The sequence below is a fragment of the Corvus cornix genome, chromosome 4 (genome assembly GCF_000738735.6).
Source record: "Corvus cornix cornix isolate S_Up_H32 chromosome 4, ASM73873v5, whole genome shotgun sequence".
NCBI classification, from domain to species: domain Eukaryota; kingdom Metazoa; phylum Chordata; class Aves; order Passeriformes; family Corvidae; genus Corvus; species Corvus cornix.
The window spans coordinates 6510051-6532568 of record NC_046334.1 but is presented as its reverse complement, the minus strand read 5'-3'; the positions used below and the strand labels follow the sequence as shown (position 1 = coordinate 6532568).

General features: G+C 42.5%; 1 protein-coding gene across 5 annotated transcripts in view; it reads right to left on the bottom strand.

The window, feature by feature from the left end:
- The window catches only part of JADE1 (jade family PHD finger 1), a 42803-nt gene that overhangs the window by 18467 nt on the left and 1818 nt on the right, over nucleotides 1-22518 (bottom strand). For 2 of the 5 annotated variants that reach the window (XM_039550316.1, XM_039550314.1), the window contains exons 2-3: nucleotides 15135-15212; nucleotides 1871-1953 (exon numbers count right to left, since the gene is read on the bottom strand). In XM_039550316.1, coding sequence (XP_039406250.1) covers nucleotides 1871-1953; nucleotides 15135-15186 — 135 coding nt within the window. In that variant the 5' untranslated portion in view covers nucleotides 15187-15212. Of the gene's footprint in view, nucleotides 1-1870; nucleotides 1954-15134; nucleotides 15219-20627; nucleotides 21849-21877; nucleotides 21962-22518 lie in introns of those variants that run through there. The other 3 variants (XM_039550315.1, XM_020584957.2, XM_039550317.1) reach the window with 3 other exon arrangements.

Below are 22518 nucleotides of genomic sequence, written 5' to 3'. Positions count from 1 at the left end.
TTCTTAACGCTTGTCTTGACTTGTTCAGAAAAACTGCCAACATTAAAAAGTAAAGAAAAATATTACCATATGAAGAAGAAGGTGAACGCTGGTAATGAAATATAATGAAATGTTTTAAACAATTCAATTACAAGTCCTGTGAGGCTTTAATCAAGAAATGAAAAGTAAGCCACAAAGTAAACGGGCTCACAAAACAAACAAGCACAGCTGGCCTGGGGATTCTGCACTTTTAAGTGATTTGACTTAAAGCAATCAAAAGTCAAATTAAAAGACTAAAAATATAAAATGGGACACAAACCTTGCTCAATCTCAGAGCCAAAATAACTCAGGCTCTTGGATAAATTTGTCACAAAACTCCCTCAGAAGCAAAGCTAACACAGCACCTGACAGCCAAGAAACTCCTTCCCAGACCAGTGGCCCCGTGACACCATTCTTTCTGCTCTAGCTGCTGATGCAATCAGAGTGCCTGGAGGAAAGCAGAGCTTACAGAAGTGCTGGCTCTCAGAAGCACTGAACACTTCAAAGCTAAAGGGTGAAACCCTGGCCATACTGAAGTCAATGGGAATTTTGCCACCAACTTCAATGAGCACAGGATTTCACCCGGGGAATTTACCAAGTGTCGCTCTCCTGCCAGCGCGCTTCTCCTGCTGTGGCGAGCAGGGACAACACAGAGGGGGAAAGGCTGTGGAGCAGAGCTAAAGGGAAGTACAAGAGAAGTTCATCCAGCCTGAGAAAACATGAGAGAACAGCACAAAACTGCTAAGATTCTGACAACAAAAGCAAGGTAAGAGAGAGAAGAAAACAGAAGCACGCAAAAAAACAACAGCAAGGCTCCTAATTATCTCAGATAATTTCTTGATAGCCTTTCATGAGGTAGCTCTCAAAAGCAGGCATAAGGGGCTACTTCTAAGGGATGCACAACTCAAAAGATAACTAAGGAAAACAAGCCTATTGCTAACAAGAATAAATTCACCAGGGATCTCCACATTCACAAAAAAAAGGTCTTTAAGAGCCAACAATCAAAGGAGTTTGGAAACTGCCAGTACCAGGCATAGTTCACTCTGAACAAAGAATGGGATTCTCCTTGTGAGAACTCTTCTCTGAGACTTAAGTACACTGTCATTAGGGAGGTTAATAAAGCAGTTTTTCCTCAACACCACTCACTAATGTGTCAGGAACACATGTACTGGGCAAGCACAATAAATGAGAAATTCCATCTCCCAGAGCTAATTGTTTCTTTGCAGCTTCTACCAAGTCTACAGTGTAGTATTTTGCCTGAAGACAGGAAGATTCAGCAAGAACATTTCCAAAGAAATGGATCACATTTTGTGTGTTACTAACAGCTGATCCAACCTGGAAAGTTCAAAGATTTTTATCTCCCCTGATAGTATTTCTTCAAAGCACTAGACGAGAGAGAACTGTCAGGAAGCAGATTTCTAGTTTGACAAGCACTTTAGCAAAGATCACACACACCAAGCCCCAATACAAACTATGAAATAAATGCGCCTAATGTAAATTTCCACTGTTCACAAATCAAGCTGCAAATAAACCCTGATGCCTAAAATAGCACAAGAAAGGCTCTGCAGCTATGCTGAATGGGTGTCAGACTACAACAAAATTCACAGATAGAAACTGGTGGTGGCAGTAGCTGTGCCAACAGCTGAACTCTCTGATCTTCGGGGGAGAGAGGGGTGGGGAAGAAGGGGTGAGGGAGGGGAGGTATGTGCCAGCCAAAATGTAGCATTAAAAAAAAAAAAAAAAAAAAAGTAAATCAGAAAAAATTGATCCATTACCAGAAAACATGTATGTATATATTTTGTACAGGTACTTCGACAGATGTAACAAAATGCAAATCAAATTCCAGAAATACCTCAGAAGGTTTCCGGTCTTCATCTCTGGAACACGAAGTCCTACAACGCCGAGATCTGGAATGCTGGGACCAGGTAGACAGACCTAGGATACAGAAATGATAATTTGCAGGCTTCTGTGACAAACCTCCAGGAAACTCTTTCAAAATGAACCAGAAAATAAAAGCCACTCAATCCTAAGCTTCTGTGATCACTCTCCTGGGTCTGTTTTGTTCCTCATTTCCTAACTGAGGTATGCCTGTACTGGTTGCAATAATTACCTGCCTTCCACCCAGCATTCCAAAAAAGCCACTTCATAACATCCTTCCCCCTGAGCATCAATAAATGACTTACTGCAGAATAATAACTGACCAGGAGCTCTGCCAATAGCCTGGGATGTACTCTTTGAAGTTAATGTCCTAGATACCTACACCGGTTACCTGATTTCTGCTGGCGTAAGCCCCTGCAGAATGAAGCACACTGCCACACACACACACACAGCAGAGCCCAACGAAGAAGCTGTTGTCTCTTCTCCCAAGCAAATCTCCCAGTGTGGTTGTACGATTTTTGTCTGCATAATTATTCACGACATTCCAAACAAATTATACCTTTTTTGCCTTGAAACCGTTTGACAGAGTCTCTGTCAGCTTTCAGAAATATTGTAACAGGAGGAAAGGAAAAAGAGAAAGAATCTGCACTCCTTTGACAAGATCGTGCTTTGACAGCAGAATATATTATACCTGTGAAAATCAACTAATTTCAACACAGGAAGATTTACAGGTACAGCAGGTATTTTCCACTGCCAACTACACAGCAGTAAAGGAAAAAAAAAAAAAACAATAAATCCTTCTGGGTTGCAGAGATGAAGGACTTGTACTAGGTCCACCTGATAGGGAAGCTAAGACCTATGTTGTGAACTCTGAAGGATGCAATCAGAATTTGAAAATCTGGGCATTAATTGTAGACAGATTGAAGCAAACTGATACAAACACCTTCCCACACCACTCATTCCTTCACTGCCTGTGCACAAACACGGTAGGAGTTAAAAGGGTAAGGCTACAGTCTGTAAGAGCAGCACCGCCCCACAGCAGCCAGCAGAAACCTCTTGAGGATCAGAAAGCACTGCTCAAAAGCACAGGATGGGATAAGTTCTCTATGAAAAAATAAAAAAAATCATTTTAGAAGTGAAGTAACTGTTCAAGGCTTTCATTGGAAAGATATGACTGAATAAGAAGTCATCAGAAGAATTCATTACGTTTTAGTTATCTGTTTGTCTTCTCTTTTCAGTTAGTGATACTTTAAGGAATCTGCCCCAATAAAAACTCTCTGGAACACAGCAATGAATAACAAACATTACACAGAATATGCATAATGGTCAAAACTGAAGCAATGTTCACAGCAAATAGCTAAAAATCTTATCTCCTGAGGTAAGAATACAGAGAGGATCATTTTAAGCAAATGTTAGTGTTTTAATATAAAAGACGGTGAAGTTATACGTACTCTTCCTTCTTTATATGAAGGGGAAAAAAGAAGAAAAAGAAAGAAAAATAGTGACTGACTGCCATTTATTAATCTGTGAGAAAAGCCAGACTCCCAAAATCATTTAACTACCATTCCATTTAAATGTTCCCTAGAAAACTGAAGAAGAAACACAAGCAGGAGTATGAACTTCTTGTGAGGATCCTATCAGCCCATCCCCAAACTCAACTTAAGGTCAGAAGGGAATAAGTAAAATGCCTCACAAAAACTGGGAGATATACAGCTAAAACGCATGACAAAAAACCCCAGAATTTTTCCCTGCAATGTAGCAATGTAAATATTAACATTTTAACACTCAGACAGATGTGATTTCTTTAATCAACAGCCTCCCTAGAAGACACAGACCACATACATACCCACACAGATTAGCATTCAGTTCTCATGGGTTCTGATATTTTCCATTGCCAAGACATTAATATCTGACCAACTAGCTGCCACTGAGGTGTTCAGCGAGTCAAACTACTGTGCCAGCAAGTCAGCACCTGGAAATTTCTAATTCCTTTGTGGATCTGAGTGTTTTTGTACAGTATTGGACCTGGGAGAGAGATCCTGCACACAAGATAAAGAATTAAGAACAACAAGCCATATGGGCAAGGAGAGTTTGATTCAAGCTTCTGTGAGAGATGAGCTGGTGAGTCTGGCAGCTTTAAGGCAGTTGTTCCCAAGGCAAGCATCTGGCAAAATTAGTGTAGTGGCAGTGTGATGTACTTCTGGGTCTTTACCAGTGTCTTTTAATTCAGCTCTGATGACAATTTATCATAAATTGAATTTAAAAAGAGTATGGGCTGCCTTTTTTTTTTTTTTTTTCCCCTCAATAGGGGGTATTATCAGATGGATTTCCAGGTCTCTCTCATGCCACAAAGAAGCTACAAAGGTGAGGAGTAAACCAATCCCTGCCATATCATCCATCTCCATTTCTTCACTGTGTCATCTTACACATCAGAACAAGTGTCTTAAATACACACTTCTATGTCCATGTACACAAGGGTTTGGTCACTAGATTAATTAACTATTCCATGTTACACAAAAGGGTAACTCTCATCATCAAAACTACAAGAGCCTCACTTCAAATGATTTTTTAAGTGCTATATGAAAGCACACTGTGTAAAATTTCCATGCATAAGAGACAAACACAGCCAGCCTTCCTCAGGATCCTCAGTTATAATGAGTGATTTTTCCATGCCAACTACCTCGCTACACCGAATAAAAAAAGAAAGTTTCTCAGATAGTTCTGTAACAGACACATCCTTGCACATAAAATTGGTAAATGCACAGTGGAAACACTGTTACTGAAGAGGCTGTTGGATTTTTCTGAGTAGTGTAAACTCCATAATACTAGCAGAAAACGGTGGAAGAATTCCTCATGGGACTGAGGTTTTACTAGACACTGCAGCTAACAGATGACCTTTGGCAAGGGCTTCACGTCAATAGGGAAAACATTTACTCACTGAATAAACAAAGCCAGACTATAAGCCTTGAATTCATAGAGTCAAACAGCACCACTGCTTAGACACGAAAGTAAGAAATTGAAGGAGCCAGCCAAATGACAGCAAAATATTCAGCCCATAACAGTATTGCATCTAACTGCTTTTGAAATCCCAAACAAGAGTTTCAATTCTGCTTCCATCACAGCTAATGGCAAAATACCCCTGTCTTTACCAGTGCGAAGCCCAGGACACTGAATTTCCCAAAGCTGCTCTCATTAACAAGCCATCCACCCACTTTGCCTACACCAATAAAAGTGCAGGAGGGAAATGAAGGATGTTATTTGTCTATTAAGCATCTTTCCCATATTTTCATTCCTAATCCAGAAAAGGGACCTCACTGAAAGCAAAAATTCACAGGCCATTACACCTACTTCAGTGGTTAATGATCTGATTTGTACATCGTGAGTGCATGAAGTAAGAACCATTCCTGGATTCTACAAAAGGAAGAATCTGCTGTGGTCAAAACAAAACACAGGATTCAAAACAGCTCTTCTGTACTATAAAAAGCACATGAAGCTATTTCAGTTATTTTAGAAAGATTCCAGACACTTTTTGCCACAATTATCCTCTTTTATTAAGTATCCAAAATCACCATATTCACCAAATTTCCTGAGAACTAGCCTTAGTCTCAAACTGGATTAGGATCACCAAGACTAGAAAAACAACTAAAGATCAAGACAAGAGTTAAACTCAGTTTTGGTAAAATAAAATTAAAATTTAAAAAAAATCATAAGGCAAGTCTGAATCACTGGGATTTGGAAGATATAAAAGTTCTGTAAGATACCATTATAAACCTCATAGGAAGAATGAGTTTCACAGCAGATGGAAAAATAGTGAGAGGTTAAGAGAGCCCATGCTACCATAAGCCATGTGAGAAACAGTGAACATGAAAAACACAACTCCAAGGCATGAAGCCAAATAAACACATGCAAAACATGCATTTCTGTCATTGTTAGACATCAAAGATAAAAGGTATCTTATTAAGTGTTACATAATCACACAAGTTTAGGATGAACACAGTAGCCTAGTCAGCATCACCACTCTCAGAGACCAAGATCATTTAGATTCTTTTACAGTTCAGATTCTTTCAGATGACCGAGGTGTTTGTGTGTTTTAAAAAGATTTCATCACTGAGAACAACGGGAGAGGGATCACACTCTTACTACACGTTCTCGGTTTTCCTTTTGCCTTTATCTACTTAAGGACAAAAAGCAAAAAGAAATCCCAAACCACTAAAAAGATGTAATCCTCAGCAAGGGAGGCAGAGCTCTAACACACCACGGGTGCTGCAAAGGACTTCTCAGACTCAAACAGGAATTTTTTCTGTTCCCCAAGGCTGCTATGAACACTTCACACTGTAAATACAGTGTTTTTATAATACCGCCACAGGGTGTATGTAACACACATGCCTCCTGATAATAAAAGAAAGCAATCAAGGAGTGTGCATTCTTTTTCCCTATTTGTGAAGAACACAAGCTTCCCAAAAGGAAAAACTTAATCAATTTTAACTGCATCATTTTATTAAATGATCTGTCAAGAACACGTTTTCATTCCAAAAAAAAAAAAAATCCAATCAAAACAGAAAATTGCTTGGAACCAATAAAACAATTCAAGTCCTGGGGGAATTCTACCCCACAACTAATACACTGCTCAGCATGAGCAGAGAAGTCTCAGCTATTAGGTATCATGCACAAGGCTGTTGTAAAGCCACCTGTAAGGCACCCAGCTGTGTCCCTGGAGAACCACCTGCTGCTACAGCCTCTGAACACTTGGAAGCCTCAGATGACTGCAAGCACTTCTCCCACCATAAATACACTCCTGCTACCTCGCTACACCACGCAGCACAACAGAGCAGAGCAGCCCTGACACGGATCTATGTCTGGCTGTCACTTCTGCTTAACACTGGCATTTCCAGATGCCTATGCTGCTCTGCAGCTCACTCTGAGACCAACTAGGTGCCGCTGCCAACGCTGTCAGAAAGATCTGCAGCCTGAGGAGAAAACAGAGGTGCTCAGTCTCCCCATTTAGTGCCTGGCCCACTACTCCTTACAGCAGGGGCACCATGTCACTTAGAAGTATCTCCGTGCCTGGATTCAAATTCCAGCACAAAGCAAAGAGAAGCAAACTATTCTGTAAGCAGTTTGCATTATATCAGGTACCGAAGAGTTGGCTGGGCAGAAGTCTTCAGGCCTTACCACAGAGAAAGCAGCATGCAAGCAAACACAGCCTAAGACACCATCGCACGTAGCCAAACTTCCTGCCTTTCTGTTGCTGGAGGGTTTGCCCCTCTATCTTCCTTATCTTTATAGCATATTATCATATAATAATCTCACTCAAGATCAAAAGAGAAGAAGTAATAGCCTTATATCTCTTGTCAACAGCAATGCTACTTGAAATTTAGTGTCAGTTGATGACTCCCCAATTGCAGCTGCTGAACAATGCGTCGATCCATACGATCTCTGCAGTGCTTTACAACACCACAGCATAACTGCTCAGTCTCTGACACACGTAATGAACCATCCTTGCAGCTCCCCACCACAGCACTTTTACACAAGTTCCCTGCTGTCATCCCTTTCCTCAGCAGCTCATATTGAGTTTTATCATCTCAAAGAATACACACATAACCACTCACAGGTACCTGTCACTCTTCTAACAGTCAGGAATTCCTAGATCTCATCTTATCTTTCAGCACAAGACCCAAGTGCCACTCAAGCTCCCCAGCCCAATTCCCATGGTAGCCATGCTTTACCATAACAGTAAACAGTTTTAACTCAAGTTTACTATAGGTTATCAAAGCCAATTTGAGCACCTCCCATGCTAGCATTCATAGGCTGATAACATGATGTCCAGCCTTGAAAGTCCAGTGGACTTAGGTGTACTCAATCTAGCAGTCTTGTAAAGAAAATTGTACCTCTCCAAAAACGAATCATGGTATCACAGAATATGCTGAGTTGGAAGGGACTCATCAGGATCACGGGAGTCCAACTCCAAGCCCTGCATAGGACCAGCCCCAAGAGTCACACTATGTGCCCAAGAACATTGTCCCAAAGCTTTGTGAGCTCTGTCAGGCTTGGTGCTGTGACCACTTCCCTGGGGAGTCTGTTCCAGTTCCCAACCACCCTCTATGTAAAAACCTTTTCCTGATATTCAACCTGAATATCAGGAACCTCCCTGGTTCAGCTTCATGCCATTTCCTTGAGTCCTGTCCCTGGTCATGAGAGTGAAGAGATCAGTGCCTGCCCCTCCACTTCCCCTTGTGAGGATGTTGAAGTCTGCAGTGACACTCCTCACTGTGACACTCTCCCTCAGTCTCCTCTTCTCCAGGCTGGACAGACCAAGTGACCTCAGCCACTCCTCACACACCTTTCCCTCAAGCCCCTTCACCATCCTCGAGGCCCTCCTTTGGACCCTCTCCAATGGCTCAATGTCTTTTTTATACTGTGGCACCCAAAACTGCTCCCAGCACTGGAGGTGAGGCTGCCCCAGTGCAGAGCAGAGCAGGACAATCCCTTCCCTTGCCCAGCTGGCGATGCTGTGCCTGATGCCCCCCAGGACAGGGTTGTTCCTCCTGGCTGCCAGGGCACCGCTGACTCATGTTCAACCTACAATCAACCAGGTCCCTTTTCACAGCCTCTCATTCCTCAGTCTGTCCGTACACCCAGGGTTGTCCCATCCCAGGTGCAGAATCTTGTCCTTGTTGAGCTTCATATGGTTGGTGATTGCCCAGCCCTCGAATTTGCTGGGGTCTCTGCAGGGCCTCTTTGCCCTCAAGGGAGTCGACAGCACTGCCCAGTTAAGTGTCCTCAGCAAACTTACTTAGTATCCCTTCCAGTTCTGTGTCCAAGTCATTTATGAAGGGGTTGAAGAGCACAGGGCAAGGACGGAGCCCTGCAGAATCCCACTAGTGACTGGACACCAGCCTGATGTCATCCCATTCCCTATAACCCTTTGTGCCCAACCCATGAGCCAGTTGCTCACCCATCACAAAACATGATTGTCCAGCTGTGTACTGGATACCTTGTCCAGAAGGATCTTAGGAGACAGTAGCCAAAGCTTTGCTGAAGTCCAAAAAGATTACATCTACTGCTTTTCTTAGATCAGCTAGGTGGTCACCCTGTTGTAGAAGGACTAGACAAGCAGGACTTTCCCCTCACGAAGCTGTGCTGGCTGTGACCAGTGCTGGTTGCATTATCCTACAGCTGTTTTTCAATAATCTTTTCCATGATTTTACCAGGCATTGGTAAAAGTGACACTGACAAATCTGTAGTTTCTGGGGTACTCTTTCTTGCCCTTCTTGAAAATTGTCAATGTTTTCCAGCTTCCAGTCAGATGGGATGTCTCAGGATTCCTGAAACTGCTCAAAAATCATCAAGAGAGGTTTTGTGATGTCATCAGCAGCTCCTTGAGGAATCTCTGATGAATCCCATCAAGCCCTATAGATCTGTAGGGATCTGCAGCAGCAGATCCTGCACAAGTTCAGGGTCAGCTGAGAGTTGATCAATCTCACCATCATGATCAAGTTCAGGGTCAGCTGAGAGCTGATCAATCTCACCATCACGATCCTCCAGCTCAGGGCACTGAGACCCTCTTGGTCCATCGTCCACGTTGAAAGCAGAGGCAAAGAATGCATTAAACACCTCTGCCTTGTCCATGTCCCTGTTTGTGAGGTGACCACTCTCATCCTGTAACAGGCTATTTCAATGCTACCTTTTGCCATTAACGTATTTGATAAAACTCTTTTTATTGTCCCCCACATTTCTGGCCACCTTCAACTCCCAGCTGAGCTTTGGCCACATGAATTTCTCCCTACAGTGGCAAGCAGCATCTCTGTGTTCTTCCCTTATCACCTGACCTTGCTTGTTCATACACCTTCCTTTTTCTCCTCACATCCAAGAGCACATCCCTATTCAGCCCAGCCAGCCTTCTGCCTCGCCTGCTTGACTTGCAACATTTAGGAATTGCCTGCTCTTATGCCCTTAGGAGCTGGTGTTTAAAGCGCTGATGGACCCCAGCACCTGCAAAAAATTTTTCCCAAGGGACTTTACTTACTAGTCCTCTGAGCAGTCTGATCTCTGCTCTCCTCAGTCCAGAGCTGCGGTTTTCCCGGCACTTTTACTCCTGTCAAATGACGGTGATGATTATGGGAAGTCCCTTCCTCAGACGTGATACCCTATCAGCCAAGATAGGCCTTTCAAATCACTATTCCAGATTGCTCCAGCAACTTCACCACAAGCCACTCTGCCCCACTCTGAGATTAACCTCCAGGTAAGACGCTCGTTCTTACCATCTGTCATCACTCTCCAACCCTTTTTCAAAGTCACAGTAGTGACCACTACACTTGCTGCTTTGCCCAAATTCTGAGCACTGTAACTACATTATAAGTTCTGTTGTTTAATCACCATCCCTCACCTCCCAGCCAGTTCAAATGGAAAACAAAGAAATGTTCCTCACTTCCTTTTCACAAAGCTCTGCACATGCAATCACCTCATTTCAGGCCAGCAGCAGCTACAATTCTACAGTAAATGACACACACCCCCAAGGTTATGTACTCGGTAACCTTTGTGAAGGCACTCTGGGATCCATCTCAAACACTGCAGGAATCCACTGGGATTCAAAGCCCTTTCTAAATCCAAGATCCCCGTCATTCAGTCAGTGCAATGGATATTGGCAAAATTCGTTTAACTTTAAAATAACATTTGTTTAGCAATGATAGAATAAGGGTCTGCTTAAATTACAGAACTCTATTCCATAATCCATAGGTATTAAATCTTTCATTTCTCAGAACTCACGTGAAACTCTGTAAATCTTGAAAGTATTTTTCATCTGCAAGTGTCTTCAGCTCTTGTCTCGGACACTCTGCATGTAGGAGTATGATAAATTGATAAGCCCTCCAAGAATAAATGAAAAAGCCTCATGGGAGCAAGTAAAGTCTGAATAAAATCATGCTTTGAATTCCTCGCTCACGGAAAACAGCACGAAAACTCTGACACCCAGAAGTGCCTGGATTTCACACAATTTCCCTTATACAAATGTCCATGAGCTTCAGACCTTTCTCAAAAACAAGCTGTCCACATGTCCAACCAATTTATGCTAAAAGGAATGCCTTGAAGCAATAAATGGGAACTCCTCCACTGCACAACTTGATCTCACCAGGAAACAGCATATGGAATATTCGGCACAAGCCACCTTTGCAGATTTACAGACCAACGAGGCTAAAAAGACATGTGTCAAACACTGAGCAGGAAAGCTAAAACTGCTTCAGTATCAAGCACTTAATTAGCGTGAGACCCAGAACCATAAAGAGAAGGTTTAGCAACAGAGGGGCAAGCTGAAATGGAATGTAACAAAATTTGCTTAAAAACTATCAAGACTCTAGCCAGCCACCAGAAAACAGGAGCGTAATTGATTTCAGGTAAACATTAGTGATTTCCTTCCTACAGGCTTTGTAGCATGCAGCACGTACATCACAAGGCTTTTACCATGGGCCTGGCTAATATGAATGTCCATTACAGCTGCTGTACTACGCTATCTGGAAGGCCACAGAAACAAACAAGCTCTGCCAGGTGACCAAAGAAGAAAAGCTGTCAGGAGCAAACACTCTTAAGCACTTCCCCAAGCCTCTCTCAATACCATTCCTCTGTATTTAGACAAAAGTTCAAAATCCAGAGCGATGCCTGCAGCCATTTTTCATTCAATTATATTTCATGGATAAGATGTTCAAAAGTGACCTCTAATTTCAGAAAACGAAATCCCTGAGAACACGCTCGGATACCCAGGGACTAACTGCAGAACTGCCAGGCACAACTGGCACTGACACCTCTTGCCTAGTGCTTCAAATATGCTATTTTGGCTTTGTGCTGAAATGAGGATTTAGAATTTTGATTCTAAGGGGACACAGCTTAACAATTTCCAGTAGTTAGGTTGAAGTACATGAAATAAATACTCTTGGAAGCTTAGCTTTAGGGAAAGAATCAAGTCTTGAGGGCAAAGAAGTGATGAGGAAAGCAAGGGTGCTGACTTTAAGCTGAGAGGCTTTAAAATACTGCAAATAACACATAACCACCTACACTAAAGTACCTTACATGAGTCAGTAAATACACGTATATACTCTAGGACTGCAGCCATGCTGTTAAGCTTACTTCTCTTCGGTATTTCACTCCTAAATGAAAGCCATTCTCCCTTCTTTCATCTAACAAAATGAGAGCACCTTTTTCTCCTGAAGAACTGCTATATCTCCAGCACAATGTATTTTTAGCACTTGGGTACGAGCTTTGTTTGCTTGTGACTACCAAGGAAACTGATTCAGTTCAGTGATCCAATGGAAAACAACAATTTTTTTTAAAATAAATTCCATTATTAGTGACATCATTATTACTACATTCCAAATATTCAGGTTCCTGAGCTCAACAGAATAAAATGCAGATTTTTTTAATGCCAAAATATTTTCCAGGTTGCACTAGGCTACGTGCTAGAGCCTACCCCAAAAAGCACCATCATTCAGGTTAATCCAAACACATTTACTCAGCTACCCTCATGATGAACCTGAGATGCCTGATCGCAGCCTAGTAAAGCACAGTATGAAAACTCAGCTGCAGAACTGCTGCAGCTGGAGGCTGAATCCTCACTTTGTGGGATGAGGGAGAGCAGTGCTGAGCCCTAAGCTCAGAGGCCATAGAGCTCATAATGATGCAACAAGTCCACTGGAGGGTCAAGAGACACCACTGACTGAAAGGGAAGCAGGTGTTTGCCAACAGGATTCCAACTAGGCGTTGATTTAAATTTCAACTTTTCAATTAGAAGATGTCTGCTTGAAACGCCCAGAATAGTCAAATGTAATTGTTGTCAGCCTCTGGAAACTCTGAGAAGGAAAAATAGCTAGTGAAAGACTTGAAGCCTTCAATACAGACCACAAACACTTAATAGAAATTTTTATCTTTTTTCGGGGGGGGGGGGGGGAGGGGGAAAAAAAACTTGCTTACCCTTCAAGACTACTGATCAGTCTGGTAAAGTAAGAATACAGAATACTACTGGTAAAGTAAGAATACAGAAACAAACATCGTGAGGACTAATCAGTAATTCTACTAAAGGCAAGAGAGATCCTGTGAAGGTGAAACCTGTAAGGGGACACCCTTGACATTCAAACATAGTTGCAAGGAGCCACTGGTATCTCCTGTAACAGGGAAACTGGAAAGGACCTAAGCTAAGTCAGTCATTCTTTTCAGTGAAGTCTGAATGACAAAAAGCCTTGGAAGTGCTGACCCCACACTAAATGTTATCTGGGCTTCTGATTGATAACCCTTAATCTTTCTGAACATGTATGTAGAAATAGAATGGATACACAGGAACCTGTATCTGAATTTGCCCAGTAACTTCACAAGAGGAAAAAAAAAAAACAATAACAAAAAAAACCCATAATCAAGAAAAAAACAAGTGTAATGCAAAGGAAGTGGTATATATTTCAAATAATACTTGAAAGTACTTTTAAAAGTTCACTACCTTTGCCATGCAATTTATTCAGTAAAGTCATTTGCAATAACCAGGCTTTAAAATAGACAGATCATAAAGGGGCAAGAGGTTTCCTTTTATTTTCCAAACTCATCTTCTTATATCTTGATCTGTGGAACAGATTCTGTGGAAAATATAATCCACTAAGTCGATAACTCCATTCCAAATAGTCATACATCAAATGACATTACAAACATGTGCTGTAATCAGCAACAGGTCAGTCAATTGTGTCTGTTTCACAACTTCAATTCCAAGATTAACTGCTTCATATTTTATTTGGTAAAAGCTGCTACACAAGGCACATGAAGAGATCAAGGGCTTAAAAAAAAAGACAGCAAAGAGAGTGAAAATAAAGACTATTATTTATATGAAACACTATTTTATAAAGCTGCTAGGGAACGAGAAAAGGATTACGCTAAATTCTAATGGAAGACATCCTGTTTGCTGCCACTTGTCTATCTTACAAGTAAAAACACACCTTTTTTTCTGGGAAGTACACATCACCTTTGAGGAAGTACACTGCAATTTTAATAACCTCAAGTAAACTTCAAACCAAGAAAAACATGTCTGATTTGTTTGGGGTTTTTTCTTCTGAAATCCCCCAGCTGCAGTTAGGTCCCCAAAACCAAGCCAAATTCCTCACCTCTAGCAGATTTTGCTCAATCCTTATTTGGATTAACTGCTAATTAGCCTGCTTGTTCTTACCTTCCCTAATCCTTTCACCTTTACTACTTCATTTCAGCAACAGTTTGCCTAGGGTTGTTTTAAGAGGCAGATTTGGCCATACCAGAGTGGATTCCCAGGCAGCACAGACACACCTAAGAAATGCATGCAGGTGAAGCAGTCACCTACGTGGAGCCACAGTGTATCACAGGGATAAGTTCTCAGAGTGAAGCTTCCAAAAGCACCTGGGAAACCACCCCGATCATTTTTAGACTGAAGTTTTACAAAAGACCTCAGGTGTGAAGGCGTGCACCCAGATAGATCAAATTAAAACCACAAAAACCTCTCTGACAACTGGCTAAGCTGCAGTATTGTCAAGTACAATCTACTTGCTTCTTTGGGCAAATAAGACACCTTGGCACATTCCCCAAACTGACATTTTGTCTCTCTCCCCCGCCCCTCTTCTTTTTTCTGCTTAAATGAAAGATTATCAGCCACTGGAATCCAAACACAAGACAGAGAGATACCACAGTGTGTGCTAGTTCCATCAGTATAGAAGCAGTTAAAAACCATAAATACATTCTGTATCCAAATTAGTGATTTTCTGAATTCAAATTCTTGTAATTCCTCAAAGAAAATCTTCAAATGCAGTGAGGAACAACTTTTATGCTCCCTTAATCTTTTCTGCTTAAGCTTCAAGCGCTAGACTTTTCCACTGCGTAAGAGGGTGCAGGAACACTGAGGCAAATTTAAAATCCTTATGCAAACTTCTATGGGCAATGTCAGCAGACGTCTCCATGCTCATTCTGTCCTTAGAATGATAAATTATGTTGTTTGATAAGATTTCAAAGATGACCACTGACTTTTTCCTCTTGTTTTATATTAACTAAAACCACGTGCCAGTTCAATGGGGGCATCCTGGATCTACTGTCTACCTGTGCTCAGAATGACTTGAGTTCAAAACTAGATCCTTACAACACACATTTCTACCAGTTCAACCAACATGCAAAATGCCTCTGGCACATGAAACACTGCATTAGAACACGTTTTCCAACTCATAACCTCCTGCACTCTACAACAAAGGAGCACTTACTGCCATTGTCGTCAGAGTCCTCACTGCTGCTAGGAAGCCGATGTCGTTTCATGATCTCCCCGGGAAACAGCAGGCAGCCTGGGAAGCAATGAGACAGCACTTAACCCCAGGTAATAACACACAGTCATCAACTTGTGCTTCTGATGGCATGCGAGCATTTACAGCACACAAAGGAAAACAAACAACTTCAGCAGCAGCTGAAATATGAACAGTGAACCTCTCAAGGCTGCTTAATTAGGCTGTTATCATATGAACAGGTGGACAACACTGGAGAGTGGCAATGACAATCCCACCAATGCTTTCACCCCACCACAAAACTGTGTTTTGTCCTGAGAGGTGTTAAAATCACTAAATATCTGCAGCCAATGTGCTTAACTTCCCCTCCCTATTCTGGCACTAGATTTGCAATACAACAATATTTTTACTGCTTGTGTAAATATTTACTTTGGCTAATATATTTTTGGAGCAATTTTATTCCTGTTTAAAGTGCCAGATTTATGAAATCAGAGATTAAAGTCATCCACTTACACATAAAAAATGAAGCATCAGCAGTAGCAAGCCCAGTTTCCCCAGATTAACTAAACATGCATCATCTATACCCTGGAAAGCACCACCCTCTAAGATGAGAGAGTTACTTCCTCCTGCAGCCACATTTCTAGTGCCATGCCTAACACTAACTGTTCTTTGAGAGTAAGATTATTCAGATGATTATTCAGAGGTTACTCCAAACCGCCAGATGTCTACCAAAACCAAGTTCATGGGCACATGAGCCTGTGATAAAAAGGCCAAAAATTCCAAATCTTTTTAACTGCTATTCTCAGGGCACTGCTATTTTCATGTGTATTCCTTGTGGAACGAAACAAAATTCAGAAAAAACAAGGAAGCTGTAAATAGCTAGTCAGTATTTGCATGTAAAAAGCTATTAAAAAGTGCAAGTTGAAGAGCAGAAAAAAACATGACAAGACAAGTCCAGAAAGGCATATCCACCATAAGTTAAACTGACAAGGACTCTAGATGCACATCAAAACCCCTGAGTCTTCGCTTACCACGTATCAATCGTGGTATCAACAAGGTCTGGGCACTCTGCTAGCAGCAAATCCCTCACACCTCTGCACACAGATTTGGAGATCAGATGCCAAAAATATTTTCTTGCTTCTAGTTAAGTGCAGAAAATCTACCCTTATTTCCATGAGAGTTCAGACTTCCTCAAAACCTCTCAACAAAACTCCTTCCATTGGCCCTTCAGTGTAAGAATTAACTGCTTCAACTTTGTTCACTGAGAACACGGCTCATTGTAGGAAATTCAATAATGCCTTCAACTTTTGTAAGACTGATTCCCAAAATGCCTAACCAAAGCCTGACACTACTTCCAAAAGAGCACAAAAATATCTGCTCTTCCAGAAGTGCTTCATGTCAAAAGAAATTAGCATTTTTGAGGGAATTCATTTTGTCCCTACTAGCAAGTCACAAGCAACTGAACCTGAGACTCTATTTTACACTTCCGGTGAATACAGTTCTAAGAGCCTGAGCATTGCAGGATTGCCTCCTTTTTCGTATTATATGGGCAAACAGAGTTGGGGGGAAGCCTCTCTCCCACAGACTGACTTTTCAGAGTGGTATTTAATACATCTGTCATTGAAACATGTAACAGTTTTGAACTGCAAACTTTATTCACTAAAGAGAAGCTGAATGGTTCACCTTACCAAGACCTTTTGGCATCGTTTCACAGAGTAAAAGTACACATACAATGTCTGATGCCAGAGAATAAAGAATCATAAATGGCAGCCTCTTACAGGGCTAGAAGAATTCTCTCCAAAAATTGCTCTGAGGCAGGCCAGAACTTTGTGTGTATGGGAGACGGAAATGCTGTCAGTGGATAAATACACAGACCAGCCAGGACCATCAAAACCCACTGAATACAGATCTGGTGTAAATGCAGGAGATCCAGAGCCAAGTTCCTATACAGTCACTTATGAAGACAGAGAGCCAACATTCAGATCCAAAACAGGCTAAGACAGAACTGAAAAATCAGTTAGTTCTTACAAGGCCAAAACTAGGGCGATGAATATCTATTCTGTAAGGTACTTTTTCTATTAGTTCACATATTAATAACAGCAATGTAAAAGAAGATATTCACTCAGCAAGAACCTCCCATAAACAAAGTAAAGAAAAACTGGAAGAAAATAAAGGAAAATTGTCCTATCTCACAAGTGTAATTCGTATATTCCTGGTGAAAATCCTCACTTCCTGGTTTGTTTCCCACATGGTCTGAAAGGCATGATACACTGTAAAGCAAAGTAACAGAGCGTATGTACACTGAGACACACCTGTGAACTTGCAACAAACAAGAAAATCTGGAATTCTGCTCCTTCACAGCTTTCTGGACAAGTGCATTTTGAATGGATCTTCTCCTAGCACACTTTCCGCAAATTCAAAAAAATAAGGAAAGAGAAGAAACCTTCTTCCTCCTATCATGTGTCTTTAAAAAACAAACTGAACACCGCCTTTTTGGTTGCTGTTTAAAGGAAAGAATGGTATTCACACCTCCCAGTTCAAGCACTCTCCAGAGTTTTTCAGGAAATAAGCCAGAACAGAAGCCACTTTTCCTGAGTACAGAGTATGAAATAAGGCAGCTAATTTTCTTGTCCACTCTAGTCAGGTGTCTGAAGTTGGCCACACTGAAAAGCCTGTGTTCTCAATAGTAACATTAAAAGAAATATCCCATTTGATGAAGCTCATGTGAAATTGTTTTATAGATGCATGGGGAGGGGGGGGAAGAGTTAAAACTCAGAGTTCTCATTTTGCCATCTTTGAACCTAACCTGAGTTTACAGGGAGCTAAATCACAGATCAAAAAGCAGCATTTGGCTTCTCAGAGTAAGACTCAAATCCAGTAAGAATAACCCCCTGGAACTTGTGTCATTAGGAGAACAGCTTTTTTCAACTTCTAAAATCATTTTAAACTGCTCCCACCAGATGTTCATATCCACAGCTCAGAACACATGTTCCAGAGGTAACACTGGAACAGCTAATAAGACTTATAACCAGGCAGATTGAAATGGTTTTCAGCGTATTGTGGTGCCTCTGCCTCAAAGGCTACCAGTTTCTGTCAGGCAGTGGGTGACTCAAAGTCACACAAGAAACTCATTAAAAAGTGCACATTAGAAATAAGCATGGATTATGGATAGTGATGGTTAGATGCAGATTGATGCTGCAAGTTTTCTCCCTGTTCCAGCAGACATACACTATGATCACCATGCCTCTAAGCAAAGAGAATTCACATGTAAGCATAAAAAGGGTAAAACATTTGATGCTGGCTTTAATACCAGAGTAAAAGCTATGCACCCCAGCCTGCAACTCTTGCAGGGCAGGAAGAGACACCCAGATGACTGAGCTCAATTCCCAAGTGTGTGCAATCACGTAATTGCTGTCCAGCCCAGAAGTTTCCACAAAACATTCACAGCAACCCACACATGGCACAGAGTGACCTCCCAACTCCCTTCGCAGGACCAACAGTGCTCTGAAGCAAGGAAGCAGTCAGCCAAACAGTGCCTGTGAACCCTGGATCTTCTATCAAACATTTTTATGGCTGTTTTTCTCAAATTATTTCACCAGCCCCAAAAGGGCATTTGCACAACACACTGTTCACCTGAAGAGAAAGCCCAGCACTTCAGAAGCTGCCACAGAGTCCAACAACCCTAAGCTGACGAAGGCTGCACCACCAAGCCACACTCTCTATCAGTTTTCAGTGACACCTGTGAATTCTTAATAACTCAGCAACTTTTGTATGCAAACTTTCAGTTTCGTTTCCTTGAAAGAAGATTGTTTCTTTGTGTTAAAACCATCCTTTCAGGAATCAGTCAGACCAATACACAGCATGCTGATCGTGTTTTCTCCTGAACACTCCAGCATAACATTTACCAGGGAGAAACCCAAGTGGACTCAGTCTAATGCCAGCCTTCAACCAAACACAGCTTTTGAGAAACAGCCACAGCTCTGCAGGCAGTGTTACTCCAATATCACAGGCAGCAAAGCATCCAAGAGCACTTCATGCAATCACACCACCGTGATTAACGGCATAGATGGGACAGAGACCACGTCTTTTTAGCCCCCATCGTCCTCAGATGAGCTGGCCACACCAGGGCAGCACTGGTGAGGCCAGCACAGCCTGCAACACACTCTCCTGCGCTGCTCCAGAGGCTGAAGGTGCTGCTCTGCTTTACAGAAACACATCACCAGTTGCTTTTCCATCATGCTTGCTCTGGAAGTTAAGCTCTGGGTTTTGCTCATTGATTAGGTACAAACTCTAAACATATAAATGCAATTCTGAACTTTGATGGTGCATTTGCTCAAAGTGTTTTTAAAGGCAAGATTACACCACCTGAAACTGGCTTCTGCATTTTGGAGAACGTGGGAAGCCTTTTTCAAAGTACTTGCAAATGCTATACAAATGAAATGACTAGACAATAATCCAATACAATCAATGTCAGGCCACAAAACAGCATTTGAATTTACATATCCTTGTGGAGCTGAGCAACAAACACCTAAGTCTATACAAATAACTGTATGCAGGTAGGCACACAGACTTTGCTGTCCACTTCTCAGTATTTGATGGCAGGTGCAGTGCAACGGGTTAGACTCAGCAACATGACACAGTACAGCAAATTCACTATTTTTAGCAGCGTGCATTACCATGCTACTCCATTCTTACCTCTCCAAGAGATAAACTAAGCAGCAAAAACCCAAAGACCCCACTGGACAGCAATGTCAAGACCTTTCCTTTTTTTCTCCCACACTGGAGTCCCAGGAGTTGCACTGGTAAGAGTGTAAAAAATGCAAAGAGCAGAAATCCAGACACTACCCCATAAAACTGGGACAACAGCGTGCACACACATACACCCATGTGCCACATACCACGTGCACAGTTAAGAACCCCACATTGTTCTTCACTCAGTTTGACCTCAAGTGGAGAGGCAATCAAAGAGAAAGATGTAAAGCGTGTCAGTCCTTGTTATGCAAATAGCTAAACAGAACCAGATTGTAAAAAATAATTATACATGGAAAAATCTACATCCTCAGGTCAAGGGTTTTCCACAGCACAATTCTTACTGAAGTATTTTCAAGGGCCGTATAAACCCCTGGGTAAAAGAGTGTATAATTCAAACTCTGACAGACAATTAACTGTAACCATGTTAACGGGTGTCACTATAACAAACTGCACTGAACAGCTGCAGAGACAGAATGGGAAGAAAGCAGAGTTATGACAGATGTACACCCTGAAGACAAACTGAAAAACTGGCTTTTCCTGAAAGTAACCCACTAACTGCAATGAAACGAAGACCTAATTATCTCTAGTACACAAGAAATTGCTTCAAAACACCTATTGTACAAATGGAAGTGAAGTGTGACACAGCTTAATAAAATGCATAGAAGATAGAGACATTTGGCTTCTACTACTGGACTCTTTTTAAATAGCTTGTTTGTAACACCACACCTTCTTCACTGACACCTGACATCACAAGAAGCTTTTCTGCTTCTATCCTAGACCTAAAACAGAAAAAAAGGAAGCACATCAGAAAAAAATTGTATTATTAAAATCTACCTAAAATTTTAAAATTCCATGAAAGTTTTCATAGCAACATTTTATAGTCACAGAGGTACAAGCAGAGCTCTTAAATGAAATATTACAGTATTATGGAGCACAGTCCGCGGTGCAATGAGCCAGAGACCTTAAATCTGGAGGAAAAAAAAATCCTCCAAATCTCACAAAACAAAGAAGTACTTGGCCAAACAAGGCCAAGAGTGTTCTCCACAAGGGATATTTCTACTGAATTCAGCACACCTATTCAAAATTTCACAAGGCAAGAGAGAAGCACAATTTGGCCGTTATCAACCCAACACTTCTCAGGAATCCAGATGCTCATTTATGCACCTGTGGAAGCCAACTCATAATGTTACCTTACTACTTGGGCAGGGGCAACAAATTATTCCCAGACTGTGGTGGTGAAACTGACCGCCCAAAATCTGGAGCAATGCACAAACTGGGCTCCATGACTTAATGCAACCATTGCAGTTCATGTCTTCCACCTAGGAAATGGTGCCAGCTTGGTCATCTCCAGCTGAAAACAGGAGCACGAAGCAGCAGTACTAACCACATGGAGAAAACATTTGAGGAAAGACTGAAAGTTTTTTTTTTTCTAGGTTCTGTGAATGGGGAATGAAACCAGAGAAGCTGGAAGGGAAATCTGCAGCTGTGAGAGGAAAGGGGAGTTTATTATTATTACTTTATTTTAAACATATGTATTAAACATAGCTCAAAAGCAGGGAGCAAGTGGTATATGAAGCCAGAGGGAAAATCTTGCCACTAAAACATACAATCCTTGCTGTTTCAACAATATCCCACTGAGTGTGAGAAACCTCTAGAAATAGAATCATAACAAGCATATTTTGGTGTTTTATGAAGGTTTTTGGTTTGCAAGTGTGGGCAGCTTCTGACTTAGCTAAAAGACAACATCTGCTTAAAAAGGAAGTTATTCCAAATAACAGCTAAATCTTCCTCTAAATAAATGGGGCTGGCATAAAAGCACCTTCAGCCTTTTACATTAAAACGTCAACTAAAATGTGTTGCTAAATCCTACTGGAATTTCTAGTACTCCCTCACAGCTACAGGCACCTACTCAGACCAGGTCACCACGGTCTGTGTTACTGGGGGGCTGACAGACCTCAGGACACCCCGGATCTCACCTGCGGGTGAACCTAATAAACTTTCTCAGAACAAGGCGGTCAGCTGAGGAGCCGGGGAGAGCCGGGAGGAGAAGTCGGCCGGCGGCAGGCGCTGCTCGCAGGTGCGCTGAGCCTCGGCCGCCCCGCCGCGCCCACGGCTGCGGGCTCGGGGCCACCTTCCCGCAGGGTGAGAGCCGAGGCTTCGGGAGTCGCTTCCAAAGCGGCACTCGCGCTCACCCCGACCGCCGAGCCCAGCCCGGCCGGGTGCCGCTCAGGGCAGCTCTCATCCGCCTCCTCCCGCAGCGATCCCATCTCCGCTCCGGCTCCGCACCGTGCCCGCCCAGGGCTCGCGGCAGCGGCGCCGGACCCGCCAGGGCACGGCCGGCGGCCGGCTGAGGTCACGGAGCAGCCTCCTGGCCCGGGCGCCGCCGGGCTACACCTCCCCCGCGGGGGTGGCACCTTCCCGGCCAGCTGCACGGCCGCCGGCTTCCATGAGAAACAGCCCGGCTCGCCCCCTCCTTCTCCTCCCTCCCGGCTCCCGCTCCTCCCCGCCGCCGGCCGCACCAATCCGCTCGGCCACGGCTGCAAATCAAACTTGGTGCCCCCGGCTCCGCCGCCTCTCCCTCAAAGCCCTGTCACTGCCGAAAACGGCCAAGGCACCT